Genomic DNA, 22,295 nt, shown 5'->3' with positions numbered 1-22,295 from the left:
GAACTAGCAAGTATATATGAAAATAACTCAAAGTAAGTGAGAACAATAGTTCAAAGTAAATGAAAGCAATTTAGGACCGTCCGTTATGGCTGTAATCCGTCTAAGGTGGCGGTAGCAACAAGTAGAATAATGAACATAAAACTAATTGAAAATACCTGTTATTGAAAGTAGGATAAACACTTACAGTAGTAATAGTGAATACAAGATCTCAACAGTTACAGGTTAACAGTTACAAAGCTTGAACTAGTCCTAGTTACAAGATTTGTAAGATTACAAAGTTTGTAGTGAACAAGGATGAACAAGGTAGTAGTAGTGGAAGTAGGGTGAGTTCTATCTCTAAGAAGGCTAGTTCTAAGGGAAGAGAAATCAGAACTAAAACTTGACTTGAAAAAACCCTGAAATTTAAGGGACAACCCCCCTTAAGTAGGCAAAATTTCGGAGTGAACAGTATCATAAACAGTAAAAGTGAACAGTGTCAGTAACAATAATCTGTGAACAGTAATCCGTGAACAGTAAAAATTAATAGTGTTTTTTCCATTTTTTGAATTAAAAACTTCTGAATCTTTTTGTCTTTTACTTGGTCCAACATTGTTAGGAGAAGCATGGCAAAAGGGCAAAAGGAATATCATGCATGCCACCATGTATGTAGATTCTCACTTCTTTTCTTAAAAGACTTCAATGTGATATTTTTGTTGGCATAAATGAAGCCTTTGTCAGATGCATCTTCTCATCTCATCATATATCATCATGGCTTGTGGCTTTTCAGACGCATTTTGAATATTGTAATAGTTTTGGCCGTTGTGTAGGCTAGAAAAATGGGAGAATCAAAATCCTCCATAGAATCCGGAGTATCATGAATCAGTTCCGGATTTTTCGCAACATATTTGAAGGATAATAAAATATTTTGGCTTTTGCACAAGTCGGGCAAAGAAATTAGCACCAGTCTTGTAACAGTAGTGACCTCATCAATCAGTAGAGGGAGCATCGAATGGATAACCATCAAAAGGATCAAAATGACCTTGTAGAGAATCACATGCATGCTAATGGTAAATAGCGTATTGGTTACAGAATCCACAATATAAAATTGGCTCAAATGTTAGAGTTTTACTTGGGATGAGAAGACTCCTTGGATTACAATGATCAACAATTCACAAATGAGCAATGCCATCAGAATATGGTCTGGGACCAAAGACAGAAATCCTATCTGTGCATCCCATGAGATGATAATTTTTCCATAAATTTTGAGCAACATTAATAATCTGGTTATTAAAATAATTTCTCCAACATTTTGCAAGACCACGAGGATTATCAAAAGATAATTGAGAATTTCCTTCAAACCATGGTCCTTGGTGAGTGTGACCATTAATGAGAATGAGATGCTTTGAAGGCTGGACGTTCATCCAGTTATCTCTTTCCCATGGAAGCAACGTACTCCAACACCTGATGGAAGCAAAAAGACTGTTAAGTTCTTTAATAGCATCCTGAATAATTTCTGGGAGTTGGCTGGCTTGATAATGGCTTCTTAATTTTATAGATCTGATAAAGCAATATTCAAACATTTGTGAAAGCCAGTTAGGGTCCCTGTCATCATCATCATCTGAATCATTAGCAACAATTGCACCATCATCATAATTTATCAAAAGGCCAGGAAATGGGTGTTTCTTTTCATATACACTGAGAGTACTCCCAAAGTGTTCTTCCAAATCAAGCTGAATAAAGACATTATCACCTTCATCCAATTCATCAGGATCAGGAATAGTGGCTGTGACAAGCTCCTTAAAACATTTGAACCATAGGTCGAAAGACCTAAACATAGCCTTGCTTCTTAGAATATGAGATTGTATATCTGATGGCAAGTTGGCAAAAGCACTTCTTATCATAGATTGGGTCTTAAGACTCAATCTAGCATAGTCAATGCCCATTATAGTTATTTTATCCTTTGAATGGATATCCTCTTTGCCAAAGAGTTGACTAATGTAAGAATCAATTGGAATATTTGGATGGTCAGCAAGATGGCTTCTAAAAGCCTCATTTTCTGAAATAATAGCATTTCCTAGAACACGGTTTGAAATAAGGTCATTTTTCGAAGTAAGGATTTTTTCTGAAATAAGGTTAGCATAGCTTATATAAGCTTCATTCTGAGCAGTAAGATTAACAAGGTGGATTTCGAGAGCTTGGAGGGTTGTTTCAAACAAGGAACGATTCTTTCTGGTAAAAGCAGTATAGAGATTATCAATAATATATTTTATGGAATCTGGTAATTCACTATAGACTCCATTATGAAATTGTAAGGACCTAGATAAGACTTCCTATAAAGCAATTATCATATCACCACTGGAATATGTCATTTCAGCTGGGACATATCCCTGAAGGGATGTTGATCCGCTGGATTTTATCCTAGAAGATGCACCTTCATGCATTGCAATTAGAGAATAGTCCTGTGTAGGAGCTTTTCCCTTATTTTTCTTTTACATAATAATCCACTTATTAGTGGTATAAATATGAATATTATTATTATTATCCCACTTATTAGTGGTATTTATCCACGCATCATTGTTCGATTCCTGCAAAGAATCATTGATAATGTTAGGATAATGGATAGTATTTAACATTTTGGTACTATGAAAATTACCTTTAAAATCATCAGTGAAATTTTGATAAGAACTCATCACTAGTTCTTAAATAAGTTCATTCATGGGAGAATCTTTCTTATAAGACAAATTATCAATATCAATTTCAAACTTTGAAGCAAATTTGAATTTTACTTTCTGTCCAAATGGATTAGTAGTAATTTCATCATGTTCAACAAGAAAGGGATACAAAGCATTAATAAATGGCAGACCAAGAATCACTTTATCAGTCATATTTTTGACAAGAAAAGAAGGAATCTTAAAATAAACATTATCATGGCACACATGAGCATTATTCAATTCATATTTAATTTTCATTTGAGAACCATTAGCAGAAACCAATCTTTCAGTAGATTTTTCAAAATATTTTGAAGGAATTAATCCTTCTTGGATACAATTCATATCTGCACCAAAATCAATCATAGCAATAACAGTGAAATGATAATAAGGAGAAACAACAATTTTAACTTTTGTAAACCATTTTGGAGGAAGTATTTTATTAACAAAAACAAGTTGAGGATCAATGAAAGTATCAGGAATACCTTTATAAAAAAGAAGAGCCTGTTGACTGGAATCATATCCATCATTGTGCTTATTTTGTTTATTATCGGATTTATTAAGATCTTTATCAATTTTTAACATTATCAATTCTTGTTTAAGATTATTGTTTTCACTTTTCATGCTTTTAAATTCATGTTTTAATTCATTTATCTCTTGTTTAACAATATGAATTTCATGTTGGAGATCATTAACAGTTAGTTCTTTAGATTTCTTTTTATTAAATCTTTCCAAAGTTTCTTCAAAGCTTATAGTAGATTTTGGTTTTTTACTAGTTTCATCTCTTATCATTTTTTTTTAAACCTATCCAAATATTCTTTTTGTAGTTCAGGGTCTTGAATTTGATTTATTAGTTGAATTATTAATTTTTCATCTTCTTCACTCTTGGTGAGAGCATTAATAGTTTTTATAACATTGCAACAAGAATCTCTACAATCAATTTTAATATTAGGAGAATCAGAAGAATCATCAGCAGATTGATAGCAGGATCTAGATGAAGAAGAAAGATCATCTTCCAAAGAATCAGATGAGTTGTTTGATTCAAGGATTCTGAATAATTCTTCTTGCTTTTTATCATCAATATTTAGCATGTTCAATTTGTTTTTTAACTTACCAGGTTTTTCCTTACAGTCTTTGCTGAAGTGTCCAGGTTTACTACAGTTAAAACATTTACCTTTACTTGATCTCTGTTTAACATGTTTTTTAGAAACATTTTTCTTCTTAGCATAAAAATCATTAGGTTTAACAAAGTTATTTCTGTATTTTTTATATTTTTTATGGCTTTTATCATGCTTTTTACCTTTTTACCTAGAAGGAGCAATAGGAGGCAAACCATATTGTTCACAAAAATTTCCCATTTCATATTTAGCTTTTATTTTATTTTTTAATTGATGTTTTAACCATTTTTCATCATTACACATATTGATACCAATTTTTTTAATAGTACTGAAAATATCACCATAGGTTAAATTATCATAATCAATAGAATCATTTTTATCCATTAACTCTTGTTTTACCTTATGAGCAAAGATAGGAGGTAGACCGTCAATAAACTTTTCTTTCCAATAAGGCTTATGACAATCTTTCCGAAGCATCACTCTGGAAGTAAAAACATCTTGATACCATCTGTAATCAGACATAGTTGGACAACTCAAATTATTCAAATAATCAGAAACACGAGATGAAATATTGGATGGAGTACCAACAAAGTGTTTGAGAATAGTATAAATCAAGGTATTGACACCATTAGGAATACCACAACCAATACTTTCATCAAAAATAGGCAAGCCTTCATCATTCTTTTTAACAGCATGTTTAATAGACTCTCTGGATTCTTCAGTGATGTATGAATCCCACCATCCAGGAAGAGTACCAGAAAAACCAGTAACAAGCAAATTAACAATTTTGGGTTGATCAAGATTATGGTTATTTTGATAAGCAATACCAACCATAGACATATGACTCATTTTATTGATGATTTCTTGTTCAGACAAACCATCAATATTCCATTCATAAAGCTTATCAGCAGAAACAGAAAACTGTGTTTGAAAAAATCTCTCTTCAAACTGCATATCAGGAGGAGTGGGTTTTGAATACCAGTTTTTAGTAAAAGACATGGGTTTGGAGTTTCCAACAAATCTTTTAATTTCTGGGAAATCAACATCAAAGATTCTTTTTGCAGAAATAGAAGAAACAGTATTAGAATCTGTATTTTCTTCAGAAACAATTTCTTTTTTGGAAATAGTTCGAGCAGTTGGAGTGCTTGTAGAAGTACCCTTAGTTTTAACTTTTAAATCAGAAAGCATTTTTTCAACAATTTCAAGAGTCTTAGGCTGAGAAGTTTTAAACATAACTTTTTCTTTTTGACTGGGTAAATCAATCAAAGGTTTTTCAGTTTTAACAGGAACAGATTTTTCAGAAACATATTTTTCAACAATTTTTTCTTCAATACGGTCAAGCTGTTGACCAATAATATGCAAGGATTGATTAGTAAAATTGTTTTGTTCAATAAGACTAACAATGAGAGTTTTATCATCAGCAATTTTGAAAGGGGAGGCCTTCACTTCCTCCTTTGTCACTTCATCTTTCTTAGTAGTTATCAAAATTGAGTCAAGAGGAGGATGACTAGACCTAATAATGGTTTTATCTATTTTAACAAAATTTGATTTCTTTATCACATTTAAATGTTGTTTTGAAACCTCATCTTCTGAAACATAATGGTTTCCAAGAAAATCAAAAAACAAAATATGTTTTTTCAATTGATTCATCTTTTCCAACCATTTTCTTTTAACACGGTCTTTTTCAGACTGAGCAAAATTATTTTGGAAATATTTTCTTTTGGTTCTGTTTTTTGCAAGCATAAATTCATCATACAAAGAAACCAAATCAACCTCAAAGTGTTCATCCAAAATAGACAAAACTCGTAATTTATTTTGGTAAACAGAAGGATTTTCAATAGGGGGAGAATCAAAGTCGGATGGAGTAATGGAAACAGAGTCTTCCTCATCTTCATTAGTAGTTCTACTAAATGGAGAGGAAGTTTCAGGTTTAGTAGAATAGTAAACAGAGAGGAAGTTTCAGGTTTAGTAGAATTGTAAACAGAGCTAACTTGAGATTTATCACTTGAAATACCTTTTAGCTTTAAATCAGAGGATTTTTCCAAATTCTTTTTCAAAAAATCATTGATCTCTTGATCTCTTTTTGAAATATTTTCAGATCTAGCAAAGGAATGTCTTCCTTCGTTGATCCTCAAAGGTGGATTGTTTTGAAAACTTATTTTAACAGTACAATCAAGAAATTGTTGAATATGAGTAAGATCAAGTTCATCAAAAACAGGTTTAGCAGGAGGGGTTTCTTGTTCCAACAACCAATCATTAGGAAGTTTAACATCTTGCCATTGAATCATTTTTGGAACTTGAATTTTAGCATCAGGAGTTGAACATTGAATTAACATGGTTTTACCCGAAGGTTCTCTAGGAATCATAGCACAAGGATTCATTTGAGTACCCATTAGTTTATAATAAATGCGATAGATCAAAGCAAAAGGCTTACTACCCTCTTCCATGTGATAACCAGATGAAGCAATATTCAATGTCAAAGCTTTAATAATATTAGGATCATCCAAAGCAAGAGTAAGATCAGTATAACAGTTAAAAAAAACAGGACCATCATACATAAAAGCAGTAATCATACCAAGAATGCTATCTTTGAAAATCTTAAATCTAGCATCTCTTAAACACATGAGAACAGAAGTATCAATACCCTTTCGGGTAAGTGGTTTAATAGCAACTTGAACCATGCTAATATGCAAATAACTGAATTTTTTAGCAGCAAGAAAGTCATTAATATTCTTTTTAGTGAACAAACGGCATTTTTCATGAACTATCGAAATAGAGAAAATTTGTTCAACAGTTCTAACTTTGTAAGCAGAATGAAAAGTACTTTCAAAAAAACTAGTTTTATAAATAGTTTTAGTATCAACTTTAGGAATATTGCAATGATGAAAATCAGGGATAAACTCATTATCATCAATCGTGTGATCTTCTTCATTTACAATATCAAGAGGACAACTAGTCCAGGAGCTGATAGAGGAGTTGGATCTCCACAACTTATCCATACTATCCTAGGTTCAACACTCAGTTAACATGTTTTTCTCACAACCATTGCATTTCGTAACACATACCCTAACCAACCTTATACCTCTCATGCCCTACATGCCCTCTCTTGGCTCAAACGGGCCTTACATTTAGGTTCTAGGAATTCACTTTACGACTAGGGTAGCACCAACGACGGTAAGAAGGGAACACAACAACGGAATATCAAGCATTCGGGTAGACACGGACAAGAAACAAAGACACAACAACACTACCACCAGCTAGAAAAGAGTGGCTCTGATACCATAAAGGGGGAAGGGGACGCACAGTTGATGGGAAGAGAGACGGAAGCACAGTAATATTGGAAAGAAAATAATGTAAGTAACTTGAAAAGTAAATAACTTGAAAGTAAGAACAATTATAAAGCGGTAGAACCAGCCAAGTATATATGAATATAACTCAAAGTAAATGAGAACAATAGTTCAAAAATATGGTGTGATCCAGCATCTGATCGAAACAAAAGGACTTTCAAATTTTTTAATAGCAGTCTGACTGATTTGTGGGAGCTGGCTGGTTTGGTCATGGCTTGTTAGTCTTATGAGCCTAATAAAGCCATACTCAAACATTTGGGAGAGCCAGTTAGGACTCCTTTTAACATCATCTGAACCATTATCATAATTGACTAGAAGGTCGGGAAACGGGTGTTTCTTTTCATACACTCTGAAACTACTCCCAAAGTGTTCTTTCTAATCAGCTTGTTGAAGAATGTCACTAAAATCATCTGAATTAGCAGGATAAGGAATAACAGTTGTAACAAGTATCTTGAAATGTTCGAACCATAAGTCAGAAGACTTAAACATAGCCTTGCTTTCCAGAATACGAGATTGTATGTCTGTTGGCAAGTTGGCAATAGCACTTTTCAACAAAGATTGGGTCTTAAGACTCAATCTTGCGTAATCAGTGCCCATAATAGTCTTTTTATCCATTGAATGGATGTCCTCTTTGCTAAAGAGTTGACTAGTATTGGGTTCATTTGTGATATTTGGGTAGTTAATAGGATGGCTTTCAAAAGCCTCAATTTTTGAAACAATGTCATTTTTTGAAGCAAAGTTATTTTCTAAAACAAGATCATATATATATATATATATATATAAGGACAAATCTTAATTTTTTGTATAAAATTTTTTTTTAATGTGGGTAGGGGCGGGGGGGGGGGGGGGGGGAGTATTAGGGGCAAAATTTAAATTTTTAGCTTATATGCATATATTATTATTATTATTTTTTTTTTTTTTTGGGTGGGGGGTGGGGGGCCATGGCCCCCCTCTGCCCTAATGTAGGTCTGCCCTTGGTGGAGGGTAGGGGTTGATGTGGAGGGTGAGGGCCGATGTGTGATGGGAGATCTAATGTGCGGTGGGAGCTAGAGGTCAGCGTTTCAGAACAAAAGGGCTGATCAGTTTTTTGTTATACTATTTATACAAACCCTAAAGTTGCGTTTTTAAACTGCGGTTATAGACTAAATTTACAGCCACGTTTACAACAAAAGGGCTAATCAGTTTTTTGTTATACTATTTATACAAACCCTAAAGTCGCGTTTTTAACTTGCGTCTATAGCCTAAATTTATAGCCGCGTTTACAAAACGCGGCTATAGGCAACTAAAGCTGCCTTTTAAACACGCAGACATAGTTCAAATTAAAAAAATAATAATAATAAAATAGAGAGGTCCTATAGCCGCATGTTTAAAACGCGGCAATAGCTCCTAACCAAAAAATGCGGCTATAAACACGTAAAAACGCGGCTGTAGACGTATTCTATAGCTGCGTTTTAAACACGTGGCTATTGACTGACATTTTAAGCCACGTTTACTTAAAATGCGGCTATAGCCCACTTTAGCTGCGTTTTTACAAATGCTGCTAAAAAAAACGCGGCTATAGCTCACGTTTTTTATAGTGATTAAATCAAGAACAAAATATGTCTAGTCTAGGTGTTAGACAATGCTTAAAAGTGTTGGTTTCAAGTTCCAAGTCTAGCTGGCTACAAAAAAAGGAAGAGAGTTTCTGTCTTGCTCGACCGATCGAGAAATTAGAATCAATCGATCGAAAATCACAGGAATAGAAATTCTACAAATTTTTAAAACAGGCCCAAGCCCACGAAAACGTTTAAGGTTTCATTCTAACTTCTACACATATAAAAGGGAAACCCTAGCCACATTTTTCAGACTTTTAGAAGACTTGTGTATTACTCTTTGTGAGATCTAAGAGGTTTTGTGCCTTCTAACTACACAAGAATCTACTGAAACAAGATCTACAATCAAGTGTTGGTAGAACATAGTTGTTGCATCAAGATCATTACTGATGGTGACTTGAAATCGTTGAGTGGGATCTCAAAGTCACAAGCAAGGGTGCTTGTGTTGCTATAAATCTAAGAAGAGAATGAGTCCATGGATTCGAAGTTTGCACGTGATCGTATCATGAGGTAGCAATAGATTTAGGGTTAAATTTGATTGTAAAAAATTCAATTATCTTATAGTGGATTTATTTTACCTTGAGGATAATTAGGTCAAATCTTCCCCAGGTTTTTACCTTGAAATGGTTCGTTTCATCGGTTTTTTTGGATCATCATATCGTGGTGTTATTTACTTTTCTGCTTGTATGCATGAAATGATATATGCTTGTTTAACCTAGATCTAAATAATAAACCTAGTAATTAAATTGGTTAATTAATTATGTTAAACAATTTGGTTTAAGGGGTCTAAACGAACAAACAATTTTACTTAACTTCCAAATCAGAAAAAACCTCTTAGAGGTTCATCATATCCTTATCTATATATCTATATATAATAATAATAGGTAAAACATAGAGAAAATCTAATTAGATTTCAAATTGAAATTCAATTAGAATCTAATTTTGCGCACGTGTCCCATCGAATCTAAATTTTTAAATTTTTGTGCCAAATGAGTTAATTCAATGTAAAACTTGGATTTCAATTAGAGTTTAATTTTGGGACATGTGTCCCATCTAATCTAAGTTTTTTAATTTTTGTACCAAATGAATTAATTTAGTATAAAAAACGAGGAGTCCAATATAAGTAAACCATTAAAAACATAATTTTTGAATGATTTTATATTTAATTATGAGGGTTTTTTTTTTTTTTTTTTTTTTAGAACTAAAAACAATTCAAGTTTATAAGTCATATATATATAGTCCCATTTAATCAAAATTTTTAAAATTTTGAATCAAGTTAATTAGTTCAGTGTAAAAATTGGATTTCAATTAAAGTTTAATTTTATGGCATGTGTTCCATCTAATCGAAATTTTTTAATTTTGTGCCATATGAGTTAATTTAGAATAGAAAACGATGAGTCAAATATAAAGAAATCATAGAAAACATAATCATATATCTGTCACTATATATAAAATTAGAGGAAGAGAGAGTTTGAATGATTTTATATTTATGAGCATTTTTTTTTAAAAGTTAAAACAAATCAAATTTATAAGTCATCTATATATATATATATGTGTGTGTGTATGTGTGTGGGCTACTTTTTTGTAGTCCCAAGAAAACTATTTGCGTATTCCTTGGGAAACTTTTTGTAGTCACATCAAAAGAGTTAATATAATATTGCACCCAAAATTTACCCAATCAACACAAAATGGGGTAACTGTAGAATTACCCTGTACACATGACTATTTGATTTACTATATTGTGAATTCGCAGCAGTAATAATTGATGTTACATCTAAGTGATATTCAATTATTATAATTAGAACAGTTATGGCTCAAAACAGATTTTTCACAATTTATTATTCTTGATTTATCAATTAAATAATAATTATATTATTTTTAACACATTACATTATCTAGCTATTTTACTTTTCCTTAATCATATATTGTACATTTTTTTTCTTTTTGAGAAACAAACACACACACAGAGAGGGAAATGAGTTCTAACACAAAGGAATTAAGGCATACCACAAAATCCACTTAAAAGTTTTGGTAACTTTTAAGAGAGAGTGAAGTAAGTTATACTACACACAACACACTATTAAGTAATATGAGACAATCACCCATTCTTTTTTAGAGAATATTTTGTACAATTAAAACTAGTTCCCCATACCTTAATAGTATCATACGCCAAAAAATGAGTATTACATATGGTCAATTAAAACTTCCTACTAATTTTTTCAAAGTGAAATTATGTCATACCCCTGCCATCTCACATGGTATTAGCTAGTTATAAGAAATAAAGAATTACAATACAGATTGAAAGTGTAAGTGAAAACTTTGTTTTATATGAAAGAATGATAACCATTATTCATAACTAAATACACACTTAAGTCTTTTCTCAAAAGAAAAAAAAAAAATACACACTTAAGTCTCCATAATTAATTCCATTGAAAAAGTCTACGGAAATCAAGTATATCTAATGACAAATATAGTTTAATTGCCTTCTCAGCATATTAACTGCAAAATAATAACACCTATACATATGATACTCAATTAGATTGAAGCACCATTGTCGCCAATAAGGATTAATATAGAGAATACAAGATACACCAATAAAAAAAATTACGTATGATACCCAAAAACTTGTGGAGAAGACTAAAGGATCTACTTCACACCATTTCCCTTTACTTGTAGTTAAAGATTTTCTTGGTAATGGCGGTGAACTATCAACCCTGGTGCAACTTTTCTCTAGTGGTGGACCGCAAAGAAATGCATTTCCTTCATAGCTGCTATTTTGAAATGTTGCAAACTGTCCTTTCATATCTGGAAGTTTTCCTGATAAGTTGTTGCAAGCCACATTGAAAACTTCTAAAAAGTGTAGATCAATCAATATTGAAGGAATTTCTCCACTTAAATTATTGTGAGAAAGGTCCAAGCTCTCTAAATGGGTTAAATTTGAGAATGTTGTTGGTATGAAACCCGTCAACTGATTGTAAGACAAGTTTAGTGCAAGAATTGGAGATAGTTGTCCTAACTCTAGAGGGATTTCACCTGTTAACTTGTTGAATGACAAATCCAATCCAGACATGATATCAAGTATGCCACCCTTGTAGAAGTAAGACCTATATTTCGTCACAAACTCAATTCCAAAATCAGCAGCAGCTTTTTGTTCTACCTCGTGAATTTTAAAATACCTATTTAAGATACCTTGATATGGGATAGTTATATGTCTGAACTCCAAAAAAGTGGAATTTGGTTGGGGAAGACCATCAAAAGCCTCAATTTCATTTAACTTCCCAAAGGTTATGTTGCGAAAGCAGTGTGGTATTGTTCCAGAAAGATAGTTCTTTGAAAGATCCATAATCTTTAAATTCTTTAACCAGCATAGTTGCTTTGGAATCGCACCACTAAAATTGTTGCCACTCAACAACAGTATTCTCAAATTTGAAAGCTCGCCAACTTCATAAGGGATTCTCCCAGAAAATAGGTTATCTCTAATGTCCAATGTCACAAGATGAAATGAAACACTAAAAGTAACTTTTGGTATTTGTCCTGTGAGTCTGTTCCCTTGCAAAAATAGATGCTGAATGATGGATAAATCGGCACAAGATGGTGACAATCCTGAAAGCCAGTTATGAGAAAGGTCTACTAAAATATATGCATGCATTTCACATGGAATTTGACCTTCAAAAAAATTATTACTCATGTCAAGAGACCAAAGGAACTGCATATTTCCTAGCCAGTTGGGAATTAAACCTGAGAAGCCATTGTTGCTAATATCAAGGATCCCTAAGTAACAACCAGTTGGTGATACTTTATCTAGAAGGGTACCTTTGAAATGATTGTTGTTCAATTCCAAAACACGTAAGCTATTGTTAAAAAACTGGAACCTCTTTGAGAAAATTTCACCTTGAAATTCATTATTAGATAACTTCAAAACTACCAGGGAGGTGCAATTGGCAACCAATTTCATTGGTACCTCTCCCGAAAAATTATTATTGGACAAATCCAATTTCTCCAAATTACTCATGTCACCAATTGAGGACGGGAGATTACCTTCAAAATGATTTTGAGATATATTTAGATATTGTAAGTTTAAAATCTTCCCAATATTTTCTTGGAGCTGCCCATCAAAATTATTGTAAGAAAAATCCAACCAAGAAAGATTCTTGTAGTGATCTGTTGGTAGATTAAATGGACCCCCAAAATAATTGTCCCGAAGATTTAGTAATTGTAGTCTAGTATTATTTTCAATCAACCAATTGGGGAAGCTTCCCTTCAACCTATTGTGAGAGATATCGACCAATTCCAATTCTCGTTGGTAAAAGAGAAATTTAGGAACATTGGAGGAGAAGTTATTCAGATTACAATTTGGCAATAGTAGCACCTTTAACTGAAATGAAGGTTCCCAACTAGGATTTTCAGTTTCTATCACAAGTTTGTTGCTTTCACTCACAAATTTGTTATCGTCTTCGACCCTATAGTTTTCACCTTTAAATCGAACCACCTTAAGCTTAGAGTGATTAGCAAGTGAGCTGAATGAGAATAAACCCTCAAAACGATTATAACTAAGATCAATGTACTCTAGGGATGTCAAGCTGGCTATCACAAATGAAGGAACATTTCCACTGAATTGGTTCTTAGATATATCTAAAAACCTAAGAGATGTCAATCTGCCTAGGCACGGAGGGAGGATCCCTTCAAAGTTATTATCAGAAAGATCTAACTCTTCAAGTTTCTTCAACATACCTAAATCTGTGCCAAAAAAAAAAAAAAAACAATTAATAGTGTCCATCCTAATTATGTGCCAACATAATAACAAGACAATTTAATTAATTTATGGTAATAGCATCTGAAAAAGACTGTTTTGACCCCCTAGATTATTAAGTAGTAGATTAAACTATTTAAGCCAGTTAACCAAATTGTGTATGCAGGGTTATCACATGTTAGTTACCATGAGCAAACATATTGCCAATGTAAAGCAATAAATAGTAAAGTAAAGAATAAAGAAGTATAGTGACGAAGTGGAAACCAATGGAGAAGCCTAAAATGAAAAACCACTACGAGAATGAATTTATGTCTTTAGCTCTTGATCCGCCCAATGGTAGCACATGGCTTGATCTCTCTAAAACCTTGGTTGTAGTTGTGCTATAAGTGCCTTATATTTGGCATGAAAGACAAGGAAACACTGAGTCAAAATATGTACCACGATTCTTGATCAACCAAACGCTGTCAAGGAAGTGTCGAGAATCTTCTTTCGATCAATTGAGTTGTGATCGAAAGGCTGTAAATTATTAAAGACACTTGTTTGATCGATCAAGCATTGATCGAAGAGCTATCAAATTCTTCAATATTTTGTTTTTTTTTTTTTGAAACTCCTTCAATTTTTTGTTCTTTGAACTGCTTCTTGGACTTGAAATTTTGAACTCTTGATGACATATTACAAATTCAAATAAGATTACATTTTTATGGATATTTTCAATCTAAAACCTAACAAAAATATTTCAATGTCTGGAAAAAGTGAATAGTCATCCATTGTGCTATAAAGTTGCAATCAATGTAAATAATTCTATATCAACCATTCTTCTTCACTTGTTCTTACGCTCCTAATCAATTTTAGATAAATATAGGTAACAGCACTAACAAAGTATAAATATGCTAGATTTCATAGTAGATTCTTACCTTTAGTATGCAATTGCAAAGGCCCATTGAGTTTATTTTGAGATACTGATATAGCCTTGAGAGATGGTAGTGCCCCAATATATGGAGAAAGAATTCCAGTAAACGCATTACCACTCATATCTAAAATCTCCAAACTATTGAAATTTGTCATATCTGTCAAGAGTGAATCTTTAATTAAAATGACATACTGGTTGATACTAAAAGACATTCCTTCTCACAAGCAAATTATTTTAGGTTTTTAAAATGGATGATGGAATTTTTTACCCTTGAATGGTAGGCTTCCATTAAGTTGATTCTCTCGCACAATGAGTACCTCCAAATTATTTAGATTAATCAGCTCTACAGCAAAGGTGAAGAGAATTACAATAGTCATATTAAAGGTTGAACGTAAAAGTATAGAGGGAAAGATCTAGAACTACCAAACACATTTTATATGGAGAAAATTTTTCATTTTAAAACGCATATTGAATATTGAAGACATACTAATACTATTGGTATAATTAGCATATACCAAAAGCATTTTTGTATTGCATTGAAGACTTGAAGTATTAACTAAAAGCATTCTTTGCCTTCTTTTTGTTTTTAACATGAAGAAAATAAATGTTCATGAGGCAAACAAGGATGATGAGATTTCAATTTTGTTTAAGTTTTGTCATGGTATTTTTGGTAAAGAAAATTTTAAACTGAAAATTTTGAGATATTTTAAAAATATATGTACGCACCTTTGCTAGAAAGAGGCCCTTGCATTTCATTGTGACTCAGGTCAACAGATTTAAGATCTGGGAGTGCACCACCCAAGAATCTTAAAATGTCCTTTTCAAAGACATTCCAACTTAAATCTATGTGCATTAGCTTCCTCAATTTAGACATATAATTCCATTCTGAAGAAAGTATACAACCAATTGTTAAATCCAAGAACACAATAGAAAAAGAGTGCCATATCATGCAATTCATCAGCACTGCAATTCCAATACGAGAAAACAGTTCTTCTAGAGAGTTTTTAATAAATGAGTGCCATATCATGCTATTCCCTTAAGCAGTTTTTGTTTTTAATAAATGAGAGAGACAGTGTTAAGTGGCCATGAAGCTATCAAAATTTCCAATGGTACTCTTTATTACCTTGGGTTGTTATAGAGCCATTAAGTAGGTTAGAACTTAAATCCAACTTCTCCAAGTTTTCCAAAGCTGATAATTCTGTAAAAAAGAGAATTTTAGGAAAACTAAATTGATTGGAATTTATTACAGATTCTGTAAAGTAATATGAAAAACAGACATGCCTTGGGCAGGAAAGGATCCTTCCAGTCCCTGCCAATTCCAACTAAGATTCAGATTCTTAAGGGATTTGATTGCACTCAATGATTTGATAAAGCTCTTGTTGAAGCCGTTGTCAGCAAGATTTAATGTCTCCAAGTTCCCCAATCTTGACAAGCTTTTTGAACCTGTACTAAATGTAGAGTCCATATTTTTGTAGTTGGCAACCGTGATCAAATGTAATTCATTTATAGTGTTTTTTTTTAGTCTTGAGTGTGTTAAAGGTGTATTTTATAGTAGACAAAGACACAAGTTCATATCAAGAAAGAATTAAGTTCAAAGCAGGAAAACAAGTTTTTGTCAATTTGACACCTAGCTCAACACTTGGCTCGATCGATCTAGATTTTAGATTACAAGTTCGACACCTAGCTCGATTGATCGAGATTGCAATATTAGCAAAAATCTGAAACATGAAAAATATCATAATTTGGTTGTTTCAAGCCTAATTCATAATTCGTTTGTTGTGCTATTTAAAGGACATCATAAGCTATCCCTAGAGAGGCTTTTTAGAGAGAGATCACTGTATGTGCGGCTAGGGTTTGTATATCCAATTTTCTCTCAATCTCACTATACTTGAGACTTTCAAAGTAGATCTAAGCCTCCATTTATTCAACCCGTGAGAGTTCAAGAGCACATAAAGAAAGATCAACATGGTGTTGCTACTACCATAATGCAGATCTATATGAAGCCATAGTGAAATCAGTTAACCACAGTTACTGATCTAAAACCTTTGAGTGGAGATTTCAAAGTTACAAACAAAAGAGATTGTGTGCAACAGTTCGGAATAGAAGAGTCTGTGAATTCAGAGCTACGTGTGGTCATGCCAGTAAGTACAACATGAGGTAGCAGTAAATTTATGGTTAAGTCTATTATATAAACTTCGATTCTATTTAATGGATATGTCGACTTGAGGATTGTTTAAGTCAAATCCTCTCCAGGTTTTTACTTTGAAACCACAATTTCAAAGGTTTTCTTGGGTCATTATTCTTGGTGTTCATGTGATTTGTGCTTGTTTAATGTTTAATTGATTCTAATCTAATGCATTATTAATTTAATTAACTATTTGGCTAAGATTTTGATAAAATCTTAGACAACTAGGGTCTAAAACCCTAAGAAAAATATACAGACAATTCAACTTCTGAAACCACACCACCATGCACCCTTGATGTGATTGTCATTTTACAAGTATAAAGTTTGTGTGGGATAAGGAGAGGCAAGGACCGGGGTTTAAGTTTCTAAGACTTTACACATATATACACTTAGATTATGCTAGAATCAAATTTCTATCTTATATAAAAATAAATTAAAAAAAAAAACTTTTGAAACCACTTCATAATCGTATCTATGTAGGGGCATATATATTTACAAAAATCTTGAGGTGGGTATAAATTTTCAATTAATACTATCGCCACCAAGAAATGTTAGGAATTTAAGTTAATTCTTAGAACCTGTGAAGCAATGTGTAAAGTTTAAAATATAATAAACCCTAATATGAAGGGTCAAATAAATAATCCAAAAAATGGGTCCAAAATGGGCTTGTTGGCCCAAGCCCCCATTCTGTAGACTAAGCTTCTTAAAAAATGCAATTTAAAACCATAATACTTTCAAGTCGAGTCAGTTCACAAACCAGGTCAAATACAAATTATGCTCCACATGGCCAAGCAAGACGTACAGACTCAGGGTTTGTAAGGCCACATAAAGAGCGTAAAGAAATGAACGAAAGCAAGGACCAACTATTTAGCAAAGGGCAATGAATTAAGAGGGCACAATGCTACCTGTTGTTTATTATTATTATTATTATTTGATAGTTACAAGGAGTTCTAGGGGGATTTAAATTTTGAACCATGAGTGTTTTGAAATGATAGTTGAGGTATAAGACACTTGACAACTTTTTTGCATTATTTATTTCTAATAAAGCTACCTATATTAGGCTAATACTACCTAAGTATGAATTATACAGGCGAATATGTTGTTGAAAAAAAAAAATTACACTTGAAATTGTATCCAAGCGAGTGTAACAAATGGTATAATCTGTCAGGTGAATATGTCACAAACGAAATTGTTTATCTGGCAACTTGGCAACTAATGACAGGGGCACCCTAAGGAATTTTGGAGCCTAAGAAGATGTTTAAATTGAGGCATTTTATATATTTAAATTCAATTAAGATTATTATTTTTACTTAAAATCTATTCTTCTAATTTGTTTAGATGAAAATATTTTTTAATAAATTTCTTGTTCATATGTGAGTTGTTTAGCTAAATTTTTAAATAATTTGTTTGGAAATTGTTTTTAGTAATTTTTGAGATTTTTACCATTTTTTATTATTATATTGTGCTCATTTCTAGTCACAAATTATCTAGAGAATCCTTTAGTGGACATCATTCCACCTACACTTCGCTAAATCCCCCCCCCCCCCCCCTCAACAGTTTTTGTCTTTGATAAACAATTAAGATTGTGCTATATTTGCAATAATTTCACAAAAAACCCTAGGTGGTCATTTGTTATTGGATCTAATTTGGACTCACCATTGACATTACTTTTTTACCAATCAATAACAAACTGCCACATAAGATTTGTTGTGAAAATATTGTGAATGTAACATTATTTTAAACAAATTCTTTTGAGTAATGCTATGGACACACCAATTTCACAATATTTCTAAATTAGCATAGGAAAAAAAATAAATTAATTAGAGATTATAGTGAGCCAATGTGTGAATTGGCATGCTAATTTAGAAATATTGTGAAACTATTATAACATTTTGTTGTGTTCATTGTGTTACTATTTTATAATCTATTGGCTAATATTTGGGGCCTAATTAATACTTTTATAAGTATAAAAATATCTCTATTGGTTAAAAATTTGGGAGTCTTGTTCCCCTTTGGGGCCTTAGGCGACTGCCTAATTGGCCTAGCTAGTGGTAGCTAAGGCTAAACTTGATAATGCATATCACGTCCACTCGTTCATCCATGTGTTGCTTCTCAAATAATAATAATAATAATAATAATAATAATAATAAACGCTTGTGTTCGAGTCTCACACCACTTGGTGGGATGGGTAGGCCTAAGTCCGAGTTTAAAACACCCTTGTGTTTGGTACACGTGTGGAGACACTCACACGGCGTTGTAGAAGATACCACCCACACTCTTTCAACATATTTTTCCTACTAAGAGTGTGTTTGGATAGAACTTATTTTGCTAAAACTGAAAACTGAAAACTGAAAACACTGTAGCAAAATAATTTTTAAATGTGTGAATAGTGCTGTGGGACCCATTTTTAATGAAAAAATTGATAAAAAATGAAATTTGTGGGTCTGTGAACAGTGCATATGTGCACTGTTCACTGCAGAAAGTCAACATTTGCGGTTACTGTTCATTGAACAGTAACCGCAATACTCCAAAACGCGTGAAAACCAAAAAAAAAAAAAAAAAAAAAAGGAACAAAACGCAGCTTGGAAACACAGACTTGGAATCCCAATACACACTAAATATATATGGGTGTTTTAAACCATCAAATACATATGTACCCTCAGTATATATATAACAACCATGGCCATTAATGTCATGGAATATAAGAATAATTTTTTTTTTCCATAACAGTGCGTATATTTCTTTTCATATTCAATTGATTATTTCGTATTTCAACCAAAATAAAAATAAAGAAAGAAAGAAGAATGGTAAAGATCAGTTTGACTTAAATAAAAAGAAAGAAAGAAAGAAAGAAAGAAGAATAGTCTATTTTGGCAGGATTAAGTTTGGAAAATTTATAATTTGAGTAAATTGAAATCTCGAAATCCATTCAAATTAGAGATAATCCATTTGACTCAAATCTATTGTGCATTACCCTTTATCCTTAACAAGACATGAATAGCTCAAAGATTTTATTTTTTTTTTAATTTTTAATTTTGGATTGGAGGGAAAAGTGAAGAGGTTCTATAAAGGCATCTTTTTAACATGTCATAATGATAGGGGAAAAAAATATTTTCACACTCGTTTGTATCTACTATTCACACTCATATTCACAATTGTTATGAAAATATCCACATTTTAACATATAAAAGTCGATAAAAAAATGTGTTAGAATCAAAACACTAAAAATAATGTTTCTTCTTCTTCTTCTAGCATTTTTTTTTTTTTTTTTTTGGAGAGGGGGGGGTGGGGGAGGGGGGTGGGGGGTGGTTTTGAAAGTAGAGAAAAAGCTCACATACCTTCATTTCCTAGCCAACCACCAATTCCATTATGAGATAGATCAAGAATTCTTAGCTCCTTGAAAGTCAGCAACAGAGAGCCGTTTAGGAACCAATTTTCTGGATAATAATTAGATTCATTATCAGAATGGATGTGAGTTCCTTGGTTTACATTGGAGAGGTAGAGCTCAATCACGTGGCCTGTGGTGGCGTTACACATGACCCGCTCCCAACCACAACACTCACTCTTCGCCTCATTAACCCATGATGGAAGAACAGGTTTGATATAATTAGTACTGAATTTCAAAAAGGCCTTCAATTCTAGCAAACTCATCCTCTCTTCCTCAATACAACCTTTGCTCTCGTGGATGTGAGCAACAAGTACTAAAACCCATAGCAAAGACCTCATTAAAGGCCACTCCATTGAGAAATATTGTGAAGCACCAACTTTCGTTTCTAGCTAAATCTTCTTATATAGAAAAGTTAAGAGAAATTAGAAAACCCTCCTTGAGGTTTATTGAACTTATACTTTGATCCTCTTATTTCTAAGGGTTACAGTTTGAAACAAAACAGCTAAACATCCTAAGAAAAAGAGAAGGAATCTCCCTAGTCAAGCAAGACCCAGGCAATCCTTCTGAATTGACTTTGCAAAAGTAGGGAAGCCTAAGCCCAACATCAAAAGTTCACATTGCTTTGATTCGAAATTAAATCTTGAATGTCGGCAACGAAGTTTATCAAGTGTCAACAGCTTCTTTATTCATGATAGCGTTCATATAGCTCTTAGAATCACTCTCAATTTGGGTTTTTTCATTCGAACTAGATATTTGATGGAAGTTGTGAACAACGTATAGAAGGTCATTTCAGTTGGATAAGGGAACGAAATATAAAAATAACAATTAAGTACCTCCAAATCAATTTGAGGGAATCTCTTCCAATTTATTGTGTCACAATATATAAAAATATTAATTTATATTATTTAAGGAAGTCAGCGAGTCACATGACTTGTTAAAAAATGGACAAAGTCAGAAAGTTTGGCTATAAACTTGAATCTAGCCAATGATTACAACTTCCACTAAAAAAAATAACATGACTACGTATTTTAACAATCTAATGGTTGGATTACAATTTTTTATGTTCTTAATATGCATGTTAAATTTCGTGACAATTTTATGTTATTTGCTATACGATTCATAAACTTCCTTTTATGCATAATTTTAGAGTACAAAAACTTTTTTTTTTTTTTTTTGAAAGGAGTACAAAAACTTAAACTTTAAACATTTTATTGATAATATAACTACTGTTATTTGATATTCTGGAAATTTGTAAACATGAAAGATATAAGAAAAAAAAAATGTAATCCAATGATGAATTTCTCAAAATTTATATCCAATAAAAAGATATTAAATGTAGTTGTAGTCATTATCTATAATCAAGGTTTTTTTTTTTTTTGAGCAAATATCTATAATCAAGTTTGTAGTTAAACTTCGTCTTAAAAAAATTCATATGACTACAAGTAAATGCCAGGTAGTGGGTTGGAAGAATTTTATTTCAAACTTGTATGGAGAAAAACTGTATCCAACAATCAATACCAATATGCCATTTTTGGAATTCAGCTATATACCGGGGAAATGCTAAAACTATTAAAAATATTATTACATGAGTTCTATTAACTTTCACAACAATAAATGTGATTAGTGGATTTCATCAACATAATAAAGGGGATGATTGTTTGATGACAGATTAGTAATTTATTAACAGATTTTATGCAAACTAAGCAAACACATCCCAAACAAATATGCTGGCCAATGATATATCATATATTGGCCTATTATATATGTGGCCTAATCAATCAACGTATCTAGATAATGTTACGCATAGACTTGATTGAAACAAGGTTGAAAAACGGTACACATTCACACACACCAACCAACCATTTGACAAAGAACTAAATAGAAAGAAAAAGAAGTTCACGTGTTTGGAGTGGTGAGCATTGGGAATTTGGGATGAAGAAGAAATAGAATCGGAAACGCAATTGACGGAGAAAAAAGAAAGAAGAAAAAGTGGTGAAATTGGTACGGGTTGAAAATTTGAAATGGCTGGTAAGAGAAAACAACTTTTGCCATAACACATGGAATTGTGAGTAGTAGAAGTTTCTGGGTTCATTTGAAAGCGGTGGTTCATCAATTATAGTAGTATATGTCATCTCTAGATGGGTAACAATTGTGGCAAATAGTATCTTGCTACAAAAACTAAAACTAAAACTAAAATGTCGTATGAAAATTATCAACTTGTATCGATCGATATGGTATGAAATCAGCAATTTCAATAATGATTGCTATATACGTAAAATGCTAAAAAAAATAAATAAAATAAACTTTTCAATTGAAGT

At 32.3% G+C, this 22,295-nt stretch overlaps 1 protein-coding gene across 1 annotated transcript; it reads right to left on the bottom strand.

Moving 5' to 3' along the window:
* Positions 1-1,148: 1,148 nt before the first annotated feature.
* On the bottom strand, positions 1,149-20,402 carry LOC126727800 (receptor-like protein 13). The gene is made up of 8 exons (XM_050433714.1): positions 19,928-20,402; positions 15,686-15,847; positions 15,528-15,602; positions 15,131-15,289; positions 14,673-14,747; positions 14,409-14,561; positions 11,228-13,481; positions 1,149-2,208 (listed from the first exon to the last, which is right to left on the bottom strand). Exons 1-8 carry the CDS (start codon positions 20,328-20,330, stop codon positions 1,149-1,151), a joined length of 4,341 nt encoding a protein of 1,446 aa, XP_050289671.1. The 5' UTR covers positions 20,331-20,402.
* Positions 20,403-22,295: the final 1,893 nt, after the last annotated feature.

This window comes from Quercus robur, chromosome 5 (assembly GCF_932294415.1).
Source record: "Quercus robur chromosome 5, dhQueRobu3.1, whole genome shotgun sequence".
Classification (NCBI taxonomy): Eukaryota; Viridiplantae; Streptophyta; class Magnoliopsida; order Fagales; family Fagaceae; genus Quercus; species Quercus robur.
This window is presented reverse-complemented; position numbering and strand designations above follow the sequence as displayed.

Excerpts from the sequence above, each read along its gene's own strand:
- LOC126727800 (XM_050433714.1), bottom strand. The coding sequence starts at position 20,330 with ATGGAGTGGCCTTTAATGAGGTCTTTGCTATGGGTTTTAGTACTTGTT. Across the intron at positions 14,748-15,130 it reads AGGGCCTCTTTCTAGCAAAG|AGCTGATTAATCTAAATAAT; the intron begins GTGCGTACATAT and ends CCTTTGCTGTAG. Across the intron at positions 2,209-11,227 it reads GCAGTTAATATGCTGAGAAG|AAAGAATCGTTCCTTGTTTG; the intron begins GCAATTAAACTA and ends TGCTTTTACCAG.